The 19156-nt window shown below is 42.2% G+C and overlaps 1 protein-coding gene and 1 long non-coding RNA gene across 5 annotated transcripts in view; one reads left to right on the top strand and one right to left on the bottom strand.

Moving 5' to 3' along the window:
* Positions 1 to 11686: 11686 nt before the first annotated feature.
* Positions 11687 to 18607, bottom strand: LOC132535786 (uncharacterized). The gene is made up of 3 exons (XR_009547494.1): positions 18478 to 18607; positions 14627 to 14789; positions 11687 to 12008 (listed from the first exon to the last, which is right to left on the bottom strand). It is a non-coding gene; the product is annotated as an uncharacterized LOC132535786 (long non-coding RNA).
* MBTPS2 (membrane bound transcription factor peptidase, site 2) overlaps positions 18443 to 19156 on the top strand; it is a 62843-nt gene continuing 62129 nt past the window's right edge. For 2 of the 4 annotated variants that reach the window (XR_009547493.1, XM_060182882.1), the window contains exon 1: positions 18444 to 18668. Coding sequence is in view for 2 of the 4 variants with exons in the window: in XM_060182882.1 (XP_060038865.1) it covers positions 18594 to 18668 (75 nt within the window). In the remaining 2 variants the exon portion in view is untranslated. Of the gene's footprint in view, positions 18669 to 19156 lie in introns of all 4 variants that reach the window. The other 2 variants (XM_007538964.3, XM_060182883.1) reach the window with 2 other exon arrangements.

Here is a 19156-nt window from a genome sequence, read left to right as displayed (position 1 = left end):
ACTGAAAGACCTACAGCAATATATTAACAGTAACACAATCATAGTAGGGGACTTCAACACCCCACTATCTCAACTTGACAGATCATCCAGGCAGAAAATCAATAAAGACGTAAAGGAGCTAAATGAAGAGATAGAACTATTGGACATTTTCAGAGTCATTCATCCCAAGAAACTGGAATACACATTTTACTCAAATCCACATGGGTCATTCTCAAGGATAGACCATATGTTAGGCCACAAAGACAACATCAGCCAATTCAATAGCATTGAAATCATCCCAAGCATCTTCTCAGACCACACTGGAGTTAAACTAACACTTAACAATCAACAAAAGATTAGTAACAGTCCCAAAATGTGGAAGCTCAACAGTACACTTCTTAACAACTTCTGGGTCAAAGAGGAAATCAAGGAAGAAATCAAAATGTTTCAAGAGTTCAATGAAAATGAAGACACAAGCTATCAAAATATTTGGGACACAACTAAAGCAGTCCTAAGAGGGAAGTTCATAGCTATACAAGCACACATTAGGAAACAAGAAAAAGCACAAATAAACAGCCTGATTGCACATCTTAAAGACCTAGAAGAAGAACAACAAAGGAACCCTAAAGCAACCAGAAGGACAGAAATCACTAAAGTTAGGGCAGAAATAAATAACATTGATAATAAGAAAACCATACAAAAGATCAATGAAAGTAAATGTTGGTTCTTCGAAAGAGTAAACAAAATCGACAAACCTTTAGCCAGGGACTCACAAAACAAAAAAGGGAGAAGACCCAAATAAATCGGATAGTAAATGAAAGAGGAGATATCACAACAGACACTGCAGAAATTCAACATATCATGCGAGGCTTCTATGAACAACTATATGCCACCAAGCTAGAGAACCTGGAAGAAATGAATGATTTCCTAGATACCTACCAACTTCCAAAACTAAGTAAAGAGGAAGTGGATAACATGAACAGGCCCATCACAGCTAATGAAATTGAAACAGTTATCAAAAATCTCCCCAAAAATAAAAGTCCTAGACCAGATGGTTTTACAAATGAATTCTACAAAACCTTCAAAGAAGAACTAATACCTCTACTTTTAAAAGTCTTCCAGAAGATTGAAGACACTGGAATACTCCCTGCCAGCTTCTATGAAGCCAACATCACCCTGATACCAAAAGCAGACAGGGACACAACCAAAAAAGAAAACTACAGACCAATATCTCTGATAAACATAGATGCGAAAATATTGAACAAAATTCTAGCCAACCGGATACAGCAGTATATCAAAAAGATTGTTCATCATGACCAAGTGGGGTTTATCCCAGGCATGCAAGGTTGGTTTGATATACGTAAATCAATCAATGTGATCCACCACATCAACAAAAGCAAGACCAAAAACCACATGGTCATATCAATAGATGCAGAGAAAGCCTTTGACAAAATACAACATCCCTTTATGATCAAAATACTACAAAGAATGGGAATAGATGGAAAATTCCTGAAAATAGTGGAGTCTATATATAGAAAACCTACAGCCAACATCATACTCAATGGTGAAAAACTGGAAGCATTTCCCCTCAGATCAGGTACTAGACAGGGCTGCCCACTATCACCATTACTATTCAACATAGTGTTGGAAGTTCTTGCCATAGCAATCAGGCAGGAGCAAGGAATTAAAGGCATACAGATTGGAAGAGAAGAAGTCAAACTCTCCTTATTTGCAGATGACATGATAGTATACATGGAAAAACCTAAGGAATCCAGCAAGAAGCTTTTGGAAGTCATCAGGCAATACAGTAACGTGTCAGGCTATAAAATTAACATTCAAAAGTCAGTGGCATTCCTCTATGCAAACACTAAGTTAGAAGAAATTGAAATCCAGAAATCAACTCCTTTTACTATAGCAACAAAAACAATAAAATATCTAGGAGTAAACCTAACCAAGGAAATGAAAGACTTGTATTATAAGGCCATTGTCATCAAAACTGCTTGGTACTGGAACATGAACAGACACACTGACCAGTGGAATAGAATTGAATGCCCAGAAATGAAGCCCCACACCTATGGACATCTAATCTTTGACAAAGGGGCCCAGACTATTACATGGGGAAAGCAGAGTCTCTTCAACAAATGGTGTTGAAAAAAATGGGTTGAAACATGCAGAAGAATGAAACTGAATCACTGTATTTCACCAAATACAAAAGTAAATTCCAAGTGGATCAAGGACTTGGATGTTAGACCAGAAACTATCAGATACTTAGAGGACAATATTGGCAAAACTCTTTTCCGCATAAATTTTAAAGACATTTTCGATGAAACGAATCCAATTACAAAGAAGACTAAGGCAAGTATAAACCTATGGTAATACATCAAATTAAAAAGCTTCTTCACAGCAAAAGAAACCACTACCCAAACCAAGGGACCCCTCACAGAATGGGAGAAGATCTTTACATGCCATACATCAGATAAGAGTTTAATAACCAACATATATAAAGAGCTTGCCAGACTCAACAACAAGACAACAAATAACCCCATCCAAAAATGGGGGGAGGACTTAGACAGAATATTCACCACAGAAGAGATCCAAAAAGCCGAAAAACACATGAAAAAATGCTCCAAGTCTCTGATTGTCAGAGTAATGCAAATCAAGACAACAATGAGATATCACTTCACTCCTGTGAGAATGTCATACATCAGAAAAGGTAACAGCAGCAAATGCTGGAGAGGGTGTGGGGTCAAAGGAACCCTCCTGCACTGCTGGTGGGAATGTCAATTGGTCCAACCTCTGTGGAGAACAGTCTGGAGAACTCTCAGAAGGCTAGAAATGGACCTACCCTATGACCCTGCAATTCCCCTCCTGGGGATATATCCTAAGGAACCCAACACATCCATCCAAAAAGATCTGTATACACATATGTTCTTGGCAGCACAATTTGTAATAGCCAAAACCTGGAAGCAACCCAGGTGTCCAACAACAGATGAGTGGCTGAGCAAGTTGTGGTCTATATACACAATGGAATACTACTCAGTTGTAAAAAATGGTGACTTCACCGTTTTCACCCGATCTTGGATGGACCTTGAAAAAATCATGTTGAGTGAAATAAGTCAGAAACTGAGGGATGAATATGGGATGATCTCACTCTCAGGCCGAAGTTGAAAAACAAGATCAGAAAAGAAAACACAAGTCGAACCTGAAATGGAATTGGCGTATTGCGCCAAAGTAAAAGACTCTGGGGTGGTTGGGTGGGGAGAATACAGGTCCATGAAGGATGATGAATGACATAGTGGGGGTTGTATTGTTAAATGAGAATCTGGGGAATGTTATGCATGGACAAACTATTGTATTTACTGTTGAATGTAAAGCATTAATTCCCCAATAAAGAAATAAATTTTTTAAAAAAAGAGCTATTACTATATTTTCCTCTATGTATTTGATGCTCTCCGGCCTTATAGTCAAATTTTTGATCCATTTGGAACTCGTGTTTGTACTTGGTGAAATGTAGTGGTCCAGCTTCAGTATTTGGCACATTTCAATACAATTTCTCCAATTTGTTGAAGAGACTCTACTTTTTTTCCATTGAATGTTTCGGGCCCCTTTATCTAACATTAGATGCCCATAGGTGTAGGGGCTTATTTCAGGGCTCTCAAATGGTCTGTGGGTCTATTTTGGTGCCAGTACCAGACAGTTTTGGTTACAGCAGCCCTGTAATATTATTTGGAGGTCAGGCCGACATCCTTGATGAGCACAGAGCAGTACTTTTATCTATCTGTCTATCTCTGTCTCTCTATCTCTCCCTCACTCATCTTTCAAATGAAAAACTGTAAGATCAGTGAGAATATCCATGGGATCCGTACCAGAGCTGACTGTACTTAGCCTGAAGTTTGCCTTCTCTTCTTCCCCACCTCCCTCACCTGCACCCCCTACTGACTGAACCCTCCAACTAAGTCACCCAACAGATAGAGATTTTTCTTTGTTTCTTCCTCCCTTCAATCTTAATGCCAGGTTTGACTTTACTAAGTGTTTTACTAAGTTCTTTCCACTTAGTACAACCACTCAAATTCACCTCTCAGTTCATACTTTTTGCTCAAACATGTATCCCATAAAATCTCAAGGAGGAGAGCAAAGGGAGATTTCTCTCTACTGAGTAGAAGTCAATAACACTTCTCTGGTATAAGCCCCAATGTGAAATTTATGGTCTATGATGCCCTCTTTACTTTCCTCAACCTGGGGTCTGAGAATACATGGGGCTCTAGAGATAGAACCTCAAAGATCTGAAGTGATTACTCTTTTTAGAACAGACCCATGGGAGGCTACCAGAGGTTGGAAGAGGGAGAAATGGCCAGTTGTTATTTGATGAGTTCAGAATTTCTACTTAGCATTATAAAGAAAATTCCAGAAGCAGACACTGGTAGTAACTTCATCCCACTGTGAATGGTCTTAATGTCACTGTAGACTTAAAAATGGATAAAATGGTCATGTTGTGTTCTGCATGGTTTAACATTAAAAAAAAAAAAAAAACACCCATTGGGACTTCCATTTCCAGCAATATGGTACATTAGCCATCCTGAAAAAATATTCTTCCAGACTGGGAGGATAGCATGGTGGTTATGCAGAAAGACCGTCATGCTTGAGGCATCAAAGGTTCCAGGTTGAAAACCCAGTTCCACCAGAAGCCAGAATTTAGCAGTGCTCTGGAAAAAAAAAGACAAAACTTTGGGCCTGGTAGTGGTGTTCCTAGCAGAGTGCCCATGTTACATATACAAGGACTCAGGCTCAGGGGGAAGCTTCACAAGCAGTGAAGCAGTGGTGCAAGTGTCTCTCTCTCTCTCTTTCTCTCTCTCTATCTCCCTTTCCCTCCTGATTTCTCTGTCTTTATCCAATAAATACATAAAACATCTTTAAAAGAAAAATACCCTCATAAGACAAAAAATGCATAAAATATGGGATAAACTATCTTAAATAGTTCATAAGTACACAGTGAAACTAAAGGAAATCCTCTGAGGTTAGGCAAATGAAAGCTGAGAAAACCAACCCAGAGCAGCGAGCCGATGTCATCTGCTGAGCCAAGCTATTTGAATGAGCCTTCAGTAGGGACAGAAGGTACAACTCAGCGAGCTGGAAACAGGACAAGTATCAGATTTGCTAATACTATAGATAGTACAGTTATGAGGCACACAATATATACTAAGCATGTTTAATATGTAGACTTGAAAATGTGGGGGCCAGGCAGTGGCACACCTGGTTAAGTGCACACATTACAGTGCTCAAGGACACAGGTTCAAGCCCCTGGTATCCACCTGCAGGGGGAAAGCTTCACAAGTGGTGATGCAGGGCTGCAGGTGTCTCTCTGTCTCTCTTCCTCACTACATCCCCCTCCTCTCTCAATTTCTCTCTGTCCCTATTCAATAATAAATAAATACATAAATACATAAATAAGAGTTTTAAAAGAAAATGTGATCAAGGGGCAAGAGCAAGTAAAAACAATAGCAAATAAGATCTGAAACAAAACCAAATGTAATTTCTAGAAGTGAAAACTAAAGTAATTGAAATTAGAAAATAAATAAACTGGCGAGGAAAGCAGACCAAACACAACTAAAGTTTGATAAATAATGAACTGAAAGATGGATTTCAGGTAGGGGTATATAACATAATGATTATGCAAAGAAACATTATGCAAAAGATTCTATCATGAATTCAATCATGAGGCCTTGTTGAGGCCTCACGTAGGTCTATGTTAAGGAACTCTATTAATTACCAAGATGACTGAAGCTGAGGTGGGTGGAGGAAGAAAGGAACCTTTTTTTTCAAGTTTTTTTTTAATATTTATTTATTCCTTTTTGTTGCACTTGTTTTATTGTTGTAGTTATTATTGTTGTTGTTATTGATGTTGTTGTTGGATAAGACAGAGAGAAATGGAGAGAAGAGGGGAAGACAGAGAGGGGGAAAGAAAGACACCTGCAGACCTGCTTCACCGCTTGTGAAGCGACTCCCCTGCAGGTGGGGAGCCAGGGGCTCGAACTGGGATCCTTATGCTAGTCCTTGCACTCTGCACCACTGTGCTTAACCCGCTGTGCTACCGCCCTGCTGGGGCTCACGTGAGGTGGCTCCAGCCAGGAGGTAAGCCACCAATCTTTCCTCACTAGCCCAAGGGCTCAGTGATTCAGAAAGGAAGACTCGGGGAGCATTTTGGTACAGACACTCGTTTTATTTGGGGGTAGGCTTGGGTTTATATAGAAAGTTAAACAAAGAACATTTTTTAAATAAGTCAGAAATTACAGGTTTCTTAAAGGTCAGCTTGCCCCTATGGTGGGGGGCTGGTATGACAAGAATTGATGTGATACATAAAGGTCAAGACAGTTATTCTTATGCAGGCAAGTTAATTATCCAAAGGCATTTGAGAGAAGCATAGGGGTTAAACCAGTAAAGTGAGGTAGGGAGAAGAAAAACAAGGCTTGATGTAAATCATAGATATCAAAGGTATAAGGAAATAGAAGTTTTGGGGGGGTTCTCTGTCTGGTGTTTGAGGTGTATGATAGAGTGTGTTCTTTGTGATCGAAAGGTGAAGTGGATGTTTGAACTTTGAGTGACTATGTGAACATTGAGTGAACCTTAAAGCAGGCAGCCATGTGGCCTGTAGCAGGGAGAAACTAAGTGTGAGAGGCCTGTAGGATTTCTGTGAGCTTGAGAGGCTGACAAGGAGAAACTGAGTCTGGGAGACTTTTCCCTCTTGGCTCATCTCTATGAGGAGAGAGGCTAACAAGTTGGGTGTCTTTCCAGACCTTCATCCGAGGATGAGAGAGCTTCCCTAAGCTCTACCAAGCTTTCACATAGTCCTACACCACCTGACTCCCAGAAAGGAGCCTTTTATTTATGCATGGGCGAGGAACTCAGATCTTTCTGATAACTCTGGCCCTGAACAAAGGGACAAGCTTATATAAGGGGTGTAAGCTTGAGAGCATCATTACAGAAGCAGAGGCCACAAGGTAAAGAGGTAGGATTTGTATACACTGCTCAGGGTCTGGTTGCCTTAGTTACTGCTATCTTTCTTGCATAGTTGTGTCTGGGAAAGTTTAGCTTCAGCATAAGATGCACCACTGGGGAAGGGGTGCATAAGATGCACCACTTTTAGGAAGGGCAGAAGCTAGCCAGGGTTACAGAAGCTGCCTTCTCAGTAAGAGCTCAGTCTGCCCTTCATCGTTTCTACTTGTTATCACTTGCTCAGGCAGTGAAGGCCAGCCTGCACTCACCACCTGCACTATCTCAGACTTTCTACACATTCTTAACCCTTTATTATATTTTCAGTCTTTCTGCCCTGTATTGAGGACTATTTACAAATGCATCACAATCAGATTATAAACACATATTATAAGCATATCCAGGGGCTCAAATCTGGAAATTTCCCATCATTTACATAATATATCCTCATTAAAGAACTATTTATAGAATGAAAAGTCTGGTCCCAGGTAGTGGCACATCTGGCTGAGTGCATACGTTACAATGTACAAGGCACCAGGTTCAAGCCCCAGTCCCCACCTGCAGAGGGAAAGCTTTGCCAGTGATGAAGCAGAGCTGCAGGTGTATCTCTGTCTCTCTCCCTCTCTATCACCCCTTTCCCTCTTGATTTCTAGCTGTCTCTATCCAATAAATAAAGATAATAAAAAATTGTAATGACTTCTTAAAAAGAAAGACAAAAGCAAGTCAATCTAAAACATGCCTGCCATGGGTGGGGAAGCAGACCTCAGAGTAGACCACAGGACTTCCATGTGCAGGCCCTGGGTCCAATGTCTAGCACTGCATAAGACAAAGCAAAGCAGTGCTCTGCCTCTCTCACTCTTTCTCTGAATGAGTCAATAAATAAATTATTTTTAAATGAATAACTAGAGATCTATATGGAAAAAATAAATAAATCTTTTAAAACATGTCAGCAGGAGCTATGCAATGGCACAGCTGGTTGAACATACATGTTACTGTGCACAAGGACCTAGCACCAAGCCTGGGTGACAGCCTATGAAAGGAAGCATCACAAGGGGTGAAGCAGGCTGTAGATATCTCTCTGTCTCTCTCTTACCTCCAGGGTTATTGCTGGGGTTAGGTGTCAGCACTATGAATCCACTGCTCTTGGAGGCCATTTTTTTCCCATTTTATTGTGTAGGACAGAGAGAAGTTTAGACAGATGGGGAAGATAGAAAGGGAGAAACAGACACCTGCAGACCTGCTTCACCACTTGTGAAAGTGGAGAGTTGGGCAGGGGGTTGGACCAGGGTCTTTGTGTGGGTCTTTACGCTTTGTACTATGTGTGTTTAACCCAATGTGCCACTGCCCAGCCATTCTCCCTCCCTTTCTATTGCCATTCCCTCTTACTTTCTTTCTGCCATATCAAAAAGAAACAAATCAATAAAACCTAAACTGACTTGAAGAAATAAATATGGGAGCCAGGCAGTAGTGCAGCGGGTTAAGCGCACATGACACAAAGCACAAGGACCGCTGTAAAGATCCAGGTTCAAGCCCCCAGCTCCCCACCTGCAGGGAGGTCGCTTCACAAGTGGTGAAGCAGGTCTGCAGGTGTCTGTCTTTCTCTCCCCCTCTCTGTCTTCCCCTCCTCTCTCCAGTTCTCTCTGTCCTATCCAGCAACAATGACAGCAAAACAACAATAATAGTAATAACAACAACGATAAACAACAAGGGCAACAAAAGGGAAAAAAAGGCCTCCAGGAGCAGTGGATTTGTAGTGCAGGCAACAAGCCCCAACAAAACCCTGGAGGCAAAAAAAAAAAAGAAAAAAAAGAAAGAAAGGGTGGAGGGGTAGATAGCATAATAGTTATGCAAAGAGACTCTCATGCCTGAGACTCCAAAGTCCCAGGTTCAGTCTCCCACACCACCATAAGCCAGAGCTGAAAAGTGCCCTGGTTAAAAAAGAAAAGAAGGAAGGAAGAAAGGAAGGAAAGAAGGAAGAAAGAAAGGTATTGACGGCTGGGCAGTGGTGCAAGGACTCACGCAAGGATGGATACAAGCCCCAGCTCCCCATCTGCGGGGGAGGGGGGCACTTCACAAGTGATGAAGCAGGTCTGCACATGTCTCTTCTTCTCTCCCCATCCTCTCTCAATTTCTCTTTGTACTATACAATAAATTGGAAAAGATGGCTGCTCAGAGCAGTGGAACTGTAGTGCGGGCACAGAGCCCCAACAACAACCCTGGAGGCAAAAAGGAAGGAAGGAAGGAAGGAAGGAAGGAAGGAAGGAAGGAAGGAAGGAAGGAAGGAAGGAAGGAAGGAAGGAAGGGGAAAAGAAAAAGAAATAAAATGGGAGTCGGGCGGTAGTGCAGCAGGTTAAGCGCACGTGGCACAAAGCCCAAGGACCCGCGGAAGCATACCGGGTTTGAGCCCCTGGCTCCCCACCTGCAGGGGAGTCACTTCACAGGTGGTGAAGCAGGTCTGTCTTTCTCTCTCCCCCTCTGTCTTCCCCTCCTCTCTCCATTACTTTCTGTCCTATCTAACAATGACGACATCAATAACAACAACAATAACTACAACAACAATAAAAAACAAGGACAACAAAAGGGAAAATAAATACAAAAACTCTTTAAAAAAGAAATAAAATGTGTTAACTGATACAGAGAATAAACAAACGAGAAAAAAACAATAATTTGGAAATCCTATGCATGTGACATTTTGTTCATATACCCTTCAGTACGGTTATCAGAAAGCAATTATGTCTAGAAGCAAAAAGCTGCTTCATCATGCTTCACAAACTACCAGATGTGTAAAGATTTTTAAGTTGTCTTGTGATAAGACACTTAAACAAGATGGAATCCCAGCCACGGCATACTTAAAAGTTATCTTGGGCAGAGGTGATAGCATAGACTTTACACAAAACACTTTAGTGCCTGAAGTTCCCTGATTCATTCCCTGCCACTACCATAAGACAATTGAGCAGTGTGTGGAAGTAGATAGCATAATGATTATGCAAATAGATTCTCATGCCTGAGGCTCCAAAGTCCCAGGTTCAAACCCCCCCCCCACCCACGCACAATAGACCAGAGCTGAGTAGTGCTCTGGTAAAAAAAAAAAAAAAATGAGCGGTGCTCTGATAAGAAAAACAACAAAACAAGTCATTTTGAACAAAGACAGAATGATTCACTTTTTAGATGACAACAGTGTGTCAGTAGAGCTTAGCTTATTGAGACCGTGCTTACAGAGAAATAAATGGCTTGCTGGAGCAACCGAGGCAGAAGGCAACAAAGCGAGTGCTCTCAAAGTACAAGCACTTCTGTCATGGCAGCTGAGGAAAGTCTCTCTTCATCATCTGCTACAGAAGGTGGCTGGCACTGGTAGACATGCAGAGGCACAGAAATGCAGATGGCAAGACTGAGAAGACAGTTTGCTGAAAGCCAACTGGGCGACCCCATTGCCACGTTTGTGAGGTCAGGGATTAAGGACAAGTACTACTCATATTTACTCATGTGACTGACTGAGTAAAATAGTAATGCCGGGCATGAGGCCCTGGGTTTGCTTCCAAGCACTGCATCTGCTGGAGTGGTGCTCTGTCCTCACCCAACTCTTTCTCATCAAGTAAATAAATAAATATTTTAAATAAATAAGAATGGTCACCAGCCTTTCTTAGTCACCCTCTTAAAGGACAGCTTAAGAATTGTGTAGCAGATCAGTCCTAGCAGCATCCCATAATGGCAGTACTAAGCAAACATTCTCTGCTCCTCCCCTTAAGTGAGAGGGTCTAGCAGCAGGGGAGGTGGCTCAGTGAATAGAGCACAGAGCTTGCATGTGTGGGCCCTCAGGTTCAATACCTGATATCCCATATGCTGGAATGAGGTAGTACTCCAGTCTTGTTTTCTCACTCTCTCTCTCTCTCTCTCTCACACACACACACACACAATAAAATATTAATTTAAAAAATAGCTCAAGTAGCCCCCGGCTCCCCACCTGCAGGGGAGTCACTTCACAAGCGGTGAAGCAGGTCTGCAGGTGTCTTTCTCTCGCCCTCTCTGTCTTCCCTTCCTCTCTCCATTTCTCTCTGTCCTATCCAACAACAACATCAATAATAACTACAACAATAAAACAACAAGGGCAACAAAAGGAAATAAAGAAAGAAAAATCCAAAAAACAAAAATCCAAACAAAAAAAGCTCAGGCAGGAGAGATAGCATAATGGTTATACAAATGTCTTCATGCCTGAGGCTCGGAGCTCCCAGGTTCCATCCAGGTTCCATCCCCCGCACCACCATAAACCAGAGCTGAGCTGTGTCCTGGAGTCAGTCTCTGTCTCTGTCTCTCTCCCTCTCTCTCTCTCTCTCACCCTCCTCCCATTTCCTCTCCCCCTCCTCCCTTCTCCTCTTCCCTCTCCCTCTCCAGCAGATGCTGCGCTTGGGAGCAAACCCCCATCTTCCTATATCTCTATCTCTCTTTCAGTATATTTCTTATTAAAATAAATTAAAAGGAAAAAAAACTCTTAAAAGATGTCCCAGGAAGTGGCACAGTGGATAAAGCACTGGACTTTTAGGCATGAGGTTCTGAGTTCAGTCCCCAGCATCACATATGCCAGAGTGAATTTCTGGTTCACTGCCTCTCTCAGATAAATAAATAAGTAAATAAATAATAAATAAATACTTTTTTGTTTTTTAAATTTATTTTTATTTACATTTATTTATTTATTTAAGAAATGAGACATTAACAAAACCATAGAATAAGAGGGGTACAATTCCTCACAATTCCCATAACCCGATCTCCATATCCCATCCCCTCCCCTGATAGCCTTCCTATTCTCTATATCTTTCTGGGAGTATGGATCCAGGGTCCTTGTGGGTTGCAGAGGGTGGAAGGTCTGGCTTCTGTAGTTGCTTCCCCACTGAACATGGGCGTTGACTGGTCAATCCATACTCCCAGTCTGCCTCTCTCTTTCCCTAGTAGGGTGGGGCTCTGGGGAAGTGGAGCTCCAGTACACATTGATGGGATCATCTGTCCAGGGAAGTCTGGTCAGCATCTTGCTGGCATCTGGAACCTGGTGGCTGAAAAGAGAGTTAACATACAAAGCCAAACAAATTGTTGAACAATCATGGACCGAAAGACTGGAATAGTGCAGATGAAGTGTTGGGGGGTATTCCCTGCATGCTCTTGTGTACTTCTGCTTTCAGTTATATATTTTTCCCCTAGTTTATGGGCACGGGTGAACCTATGCTATATCTCAGGGGACCTGGACTATATCTAGGTTTGGGGACTTTATTGGGGAGTGGAACACCTGGAATGGAATTAGAGAATACTATGAAAGGAAAGGTCTCACCCGAGTGATGAAGCTGAAGGGTTGTCATTCCACACCTGAAGTCTCTGGTCACAGTCTGAAGTGAATCATGCTGGGGTGGCACTTGCGTTGATTAAGTTGCGATCCGCGGATGTAATATTATTTGATTTGAATTGAGAGCAGCATGCAGAAAAGTGGGCCCCACCCTAAGGTTCCAGGACTTGGGGAAATATAGGCTCTATAGTGGAAATGTGAGGTTCCTGTTGTTTTAGGGTTCAAGAAGACAACGGATAGTTATTGTTTTCGTCACATTATTTGGTGATAGGGTTAACTTTAGAAAGTCCCTTTGATAGGGTTTGGGGTATAAAAGCCAACATCTTGTATATAGCTGTGCTACCGGTTGCTTCTGTTCTCCCTGGTCTAGGCTTTTGGGTGAGACAACATATCAAAGACAGCCTATGTATTAAAAAGAGTCTGTGTTTTAAGTTCTAGACATATCATCAGTGTTTCGCCTCTCATATTAATTAAATAGTGGTTTATATGTTTACACTTTAATAGGATTGTACATAAACACCACTCCCACCACCAAAAGACTGTGTCCCATCCCTACCACCCACCCCTGCCACCCACCCCCCCGCCGTGCCGGGAAGCCCAATGGCCACCCTCCCCTTCACCACAGTGTTTTTACATTGGTGCCCTGCTCTCGATTTAATCAGATCCTGCTTTTAGCTTCCCTTTCTGTTCTTCTTTCTCAACTTCTGTTGATGAGTGGGGACATCCCATACTCATCTTTATCTTTCTGACTTAACATAATTCCTTCTAGCTCTGTCCAAGATGGGTCAGATAGGGTGGGCTCATTGTTCTTAATAACTGCATAGTATTCCATTGTGTATATGTACCACAGCTTTCTCAGCCACTCATCTGCTGTTGGGCACCTGGGTTCCTTCCAGGTTTTAGCTATTATGAATTGTGCTGCTATGAACATAGATGTACACACATCTTTTTGGTTGGGCATTATGGAATCCTTGGGGTATATCCCCAGGAGAGGAATTACTGGGTCATATGGAAAGTCTATGTCTAGCCTTGTGAGAGTTCTCCAGACTGCTGTCCAGAGAGGCTGGACCAATTTATATTCCCACCAGCAGTGTAGAAGGGTTCCTCTGTCCCCACAGCCTCTCCAACATTTGTTGCTGTTGTCCTTTTTGATGTCCTCTTTGAATTTCTGGTTCACTGCCTCTCTCAGATAAATAAATAAGTAAATAAATAATAAATACTTTGTTAAAAGCCTAAAAAGAAAAAATTTCTATGTGGTAGATAGCACTAGCATTTATTTCCAGGTATATTATTCTGTGCTCCTGGGTGTGCAGGCAAGTACATTCCTCCATAAGCTTGTGGTTAATGAAACACAGAGAAGTGCATGTGGGTAAATGGCCAAGGCATTTCACTGCCAATGATAGATGCCATGGTTCTCTCTTTCTCTGCCTCCCCAAACCTTGCCTTATGCTGAGATGTGTGCATATAAAATAGCAGGGCCTCCATAAATCTCTCAGCCCAGGATGAGTAAGTCACCCAAACAAGCCTGCAGTCTCTGTTGTTCTCAGCCATGGGAAAGGCTTTGTTTCACACACATCACCTGGCTTATCCAGACTAGTGTAATAAAGTGACAGAATAGAGTGACCCCAGAAGTAACTATTGCAATATCAGCTTATATTGGCAAGGAATAAATCCTCGAAGGAATGTTGAAGTTTAAAAATTTGAGCACTAGCATTTGTAGTAATAAAATATGAATATATTAAAATCAATGATAGCTAATGGTGATATTTCATGTAGATTCTAACACCTCCGAAGTTTATGGCATATACTATGGCGATATTCTGCTTCAGTCAAATACTGATTTGTAACATGTAGCTATTTTGCATTCAGCCAAAATAACTAATTGGTATCCATGTAAAAATAACTGACTAAAAATTATAAAAACTTGGCTTTGCACACTTATTCTAAAATAATTATTTGGGAGTCGGGCTGTAGCACAGTGGGTTAAGCGCAGGTGGCGCAAAGCACAAGAACCGGCATAAAGATCCCGGTTGGAACCCCGGCTCCCCCACCTGCAGGGGAGTCACTTTACAGGCGGTGAAGCAGGTCTGCAGGTGTCTATCTTTCTCTCCTCCTCTCTGTCTTCCCCTCCTCTCTCCATTTCTCTCTGTCCTATCCAACAACGAAACAACAATAGTAACTACAACAATAAAACAACAAGGGCAACAAAAGGGAATAAATAAATAAAATAAATATTTTAAAAATTTTAAAAAATAAAATAAAATAAAATAATTATTTGACAAAACTTGAAATACTCTGTAAAGTCACGGATTTATTGTAAGGACTGAGTATTACCTGAACTTGTGGAATTCCAGAGTTGTGGGGGGAGGATGTTTATTTTCTTTTCTGCTTTGCATCTATTTTGTCTCTTCTGCTGCCATCAGCTGGGCTTTCACTACTGATCAATTCCAGAAAACAGCAGGACTCATTTCAGTGTTTTTTCTGGCCTGCTGGGTCCCTGAGGAGAGCACCAAGTCAGCAGTATAAGTAAATTTCCAGGTCAGGAACTGGAAAACACAATCAATTCATTTCCTCTATAATTTTGATAATCATCAGGTAGCCACAAGGTAGCTGGCACTTGTCTCAGCTAGTGGCCCAGACATAGCTTCAGGCTGGCAAAAGATGTTTCGATTCCTCAGTCTCTCAATGAAAAGAAGTGCTCAAATTATAGAAGTGCAAGCAAAAGTCAATTCAAACACAACAGTTGCCACCAATTTTTTTTAAATTTTTTATTTATAAAAAAAGAAACAGGGAGTCGGGCTGTAGCGCAGCGGGTTAAGCGCAGGTGGTGCAAAGCACAAGGACTGGCATAAGGATCCCGGTTCGAACCCCGGCTCCCCACCTGCAGGGGAGTTGCTTCACAAGCGGTGAAGCAGGTCTGCAGGTGTCTATCTTTCTCTCCTCCTCTCTGTCTTCCCCTCCTCTCTCCATTTCTCTCTGTCCTATCCAACAACGACAACAACAATAATAACTACAACAATAAAACAACAAGGGCAACAAAAGGGAATAAATAAATAAAATAAATATTTAAAAAACATTTAAAAAGAAAGAAACATTGACAAAACCATAGGATAACAGGGGTAAAACTCCACACAATTCCCACCACGAAACTCTGTATCCCCTCCCCTCCCCTGATAGCTTTCCTATTCTTTATCCCTCTGGGAATATGGACCCAAGGTCATTGTGATATGCAGAAGGTGGAAGATCTGGCTTCTATAATTGCTTCCCCGCTGAACATGGGTGTTGGCAGGTCAATCCATACTCCCAGTCTGTCTCTCTCTTTTCCTAGTGGGGCGATGCTCTGGAGAAGCGGGGACTCCAGGACACATTGGTGGGGTTGTCTGTCCAGGGAAGTCTGGTTGGCATCATTGTAGCACCTGGAACCTGGTTTTCCCACCAGTTCTAATGTATGTAAGGCTTCACAATTTCAGAAGCACACATTCCAAGAATTTACACAAAACAGCACGTTAAAGTGAATTATTGAAATCTTTGTCGTGCTTATTTGGTTTCGGGTTTTTGACCTGGAAATGTCATGTCAATCGTTTGTTTCAGTCAGTGTTTATCACAGAGGACGTAGAAAATTTGAAAATTTAAAAATATTCAAAATCTATAGTATGCAAGATTTCTTGAAGCTAGAGAAATATGGCACAAAATTATTAAAATTTGGGGTGGTATAAGGGTCCAGGTTTGAGTCCTCAGTTCCCACCTGGGGGAAAAAAAACTTCAGGAGTGATGAGTCATGTCAGCAGGTGTCTCTCTTTTTCCATCTCTCTCCCTATCTCTCTCTATCTCCCTATCGCTCTTCCTCCAGGGTTACCGCCCGGGCTCAGTGCTAGTACTACAAATCCACTGCTCCTGGAGGATATTTTTTCTTTTTAAAAATTTCTTATTATCTTTATTTATTGTATAGTGACAGCCAGAAATCGAGAGGGAAGGGGGTGATAGAGAGGGAGAGAAACAGAGAGACACCTGCAACAGTGCTTTACCACTTGCAAAGCTTGCCCCCTGTAGGTTGGGACCGGGGGCTTGAACCTGGGTCCTTGCACACTGTAATGTGTGCTCTCAACCAGGTGCACCACCACCCAGCCCCGAGGATATTTTTCCATTTTATTGGATAGGACAGAGAGAGACTGAGAGAGGAGGGGAGGACAGAGAGGGAGAGAGACACCTGCAGACCTTCTTCACTGCTTGTGAAGGGTCCTCCCTGCAACTGGGGAGGAGTTGGGGGACTCAAACCCAGATCAGGTCCTTGTACTTAGTACTATGTGTGCTTAACTGGGTGTGCTACTACCCAGCCCCCTCTCCATTTCCCTCTCCCCTCCTCTGTCCTAATTTTTAAAAAAAGGAAAAATGAACTCTGGAGGGGTAAATTCATATCAGCAGTATCTGTCTTAGAGGTTTCTATATAGCATTTTACAAGTTTCATTTGGGGGGGGCATGTTGCATTTTTATTTGGGATATCTGTTCTTAAGATAGTACTGTCACAGTTTTTATATTATTGAGATTAATATTATCATTGCTAGTAGTTATTTTCCAGAGAAGTTAAAGAAAATAATTTTAAAAGTTTATGAATTATTTATAAAAGTCAAAATTTATTAATTATTTATGATCAGTAAGAGAATGAAGAAAAACATTCCATAAATATTAGATCCCACAATGACTTTGGGTACATACTCCCAGAAGGTTAAAGAATAGAAAAGCTATCAAGGTGGGGGATGGGATATGGAGTTCTGGTGGTGGGAATTGTGTGTGGAGTTGTACCCCTCTTATCCTATGGTTTTGTCAGTGTTTCCTTTTTTTTTTTTTTTTTTTTTTAACCAGAGCACTATTCAGCTCTGGCTTATGGTGGTGCAGGGGACTGAATTGAACCTGGGACTTTGGAGCTCAGGCATGAGAGTCTGTTTGCATAACCATTGTTCTATCTACCCTCTGCCCCAGTGTTTCCTTTTTTTAACTTTTTTTTAATTGGGGAATTAATGTTTTACATTCAACAGTAAGTACAATGGTTTGTATATGCATAACATTTCCCAGTTTCCCATATAACAATACAACCCCAGTGTTTCCTTTTTATAAATATAAATATATATATACTAGGTCTCCTTCTATTTAGAGATGATCTAGTGTAGTGGTTCTCAATCTTGGCTGCACAGTGGAATGACCTAAAGAGAGTTTTTAAAAGAAGTGATGCTTGGCCCCACCATTAGATCTGATTTAATTGGGCTAGACTAGAGAACAGATATTGGAAATTGTAAAAAGGTCTTTGGTGGGCTGAGAAGATAATATAATTATTACGCAAAATACCCTAATGCCTTTGGCTCTTGAGGTGTCAAGTTCAACCCCAAGCTCACTATAAACCGTAGCTGAGTAGTACTCAGGTAAATAATAATAATGATGGAAATCCCTGTTGATCCTAATGTTTAACCAACTTGAGAACCATGGCTACAGGCCAGTATATAATCAGTATGTCAATATAAAACGATGTGTAGATGTGCAGTTTTTGATTTGTTACTGTCTTAAGGTTAGCAGCACTCTATAATTTAATCAACAATATGGATAAATCTCAAAAATAATTCCACTGAAATGAGCCAGACACAAAAGACAGTAACTATTTTATGGTTCTGTTTAAAGTTTAAACCAATTACAATGGGAATGTAGTTGACTGAGAAGAGATGCAAAGGAAACTTCTAAGATGAGAATGCTTTCTATTTTGATCACAGTATATACTGTATAAAGTCGCTGAAATGAGTGATTGAGATTTGTATGTGCAGTTACACTTCCGTAAAAAAAGAGTGAGTTGACAAGGGCAACAAAAGGGAATAAATAAATTATTTTTTTAAAAAAAAAGTGAGTTGAACGTAAAGAAATCTGGATCCCGTGACAGGGTCTGGGAGACAGAACTGATTCAAGGTAACTTAAGACCCTCGCTCATTTGAAAGAACTGCAAATTCAAACCCCACCATAAAGAAAAAAAAGCGCAGACTGGAGGGCCAACGCCTAAGAAGTTGCTTAAGAGAAGGCAGCAGCCCACTTAGCGCTGCTTAGGTAGTTCCCGCCCCCTTCTTCCGGTGAGCATATTTCCGTTCGTGTGAACCATCATAAAATTCCGGAGGGAAACACTGTTTCCGCGAGAAAGAGGCCGCTGGCACCTTGGTTCCTGAGCTGAGACCAGGGGGTGAGCGCTGCGCGGTCGCTGGCTCCGGCTTGCAGCGAGGAGGACACTGGGGCTCACCTTCCCTCCGCCGCCGCCTCCGCCGCCGCCTCCATGATCCCGTTGTCGTTGGTGGTGGTAGTGGTGGGCGGCTGGACCGCCGTCTACCTGGCCGACTTGGTACTGAAGGTGAGGGCCTCGGGCCTGCACCCAAAGCACAGGGCGCCCTGGGTGCAAGGTCCGAGGTCTTTTCCCCTGCTCGCTGCTCCGGGTCCGGCCAGCCGCGCGGTGGGTGCCCACGTGCGACCTTCCGCTTGGCGTCCGGGGCCGACGGAGTTTTTGGCGGCACTGCGGGGGCCCCAGAGGTGTGGCGGCCCGCGTGGGGCTGCACCGCATTGCCCGGGCTGCTAGTGGACTCTGGGTGGGGGAGGGGACGGCGGTGGGACCCTGCCAGCCAAGGCAGTGTGCCTGGGAGGTAGAGACGTGCTCCGGGGAAAGGCATCTTTGTCTCCTCACTGTGGACACTCTGCAATGGGAGTGGGTATAAATCAAGTTCTGGATTAGATCAGCGGTGTCACGCTATCGAATGTACATAAGAGAACCTGGGGCTCCGGTTAAAATGCCCATTCTAATTCCTGCAGGTCTGGGGCGAGATCTAAGATTCTACATGTCTAATC

This window comes from Erinaceus europaeus, chromosome X, assembly GCF_950295315.1.
Source record: "Erinaceus europaeus chromosome X, mEriEur2.1, whole genome shotgun sequence".
Taxonomy (NCBI): domain Eukaryota; kingdom Metazoa; phylum Chordata; class Mammalia; order Eulipotyphla; family Erinaceidae; genus Erinaceus; species Erinaceus europaeus.
Note: the sequence above shows the minus strand (reverse complement) of the source record. Positions and strands in the feature narration are given on the sequence as shown.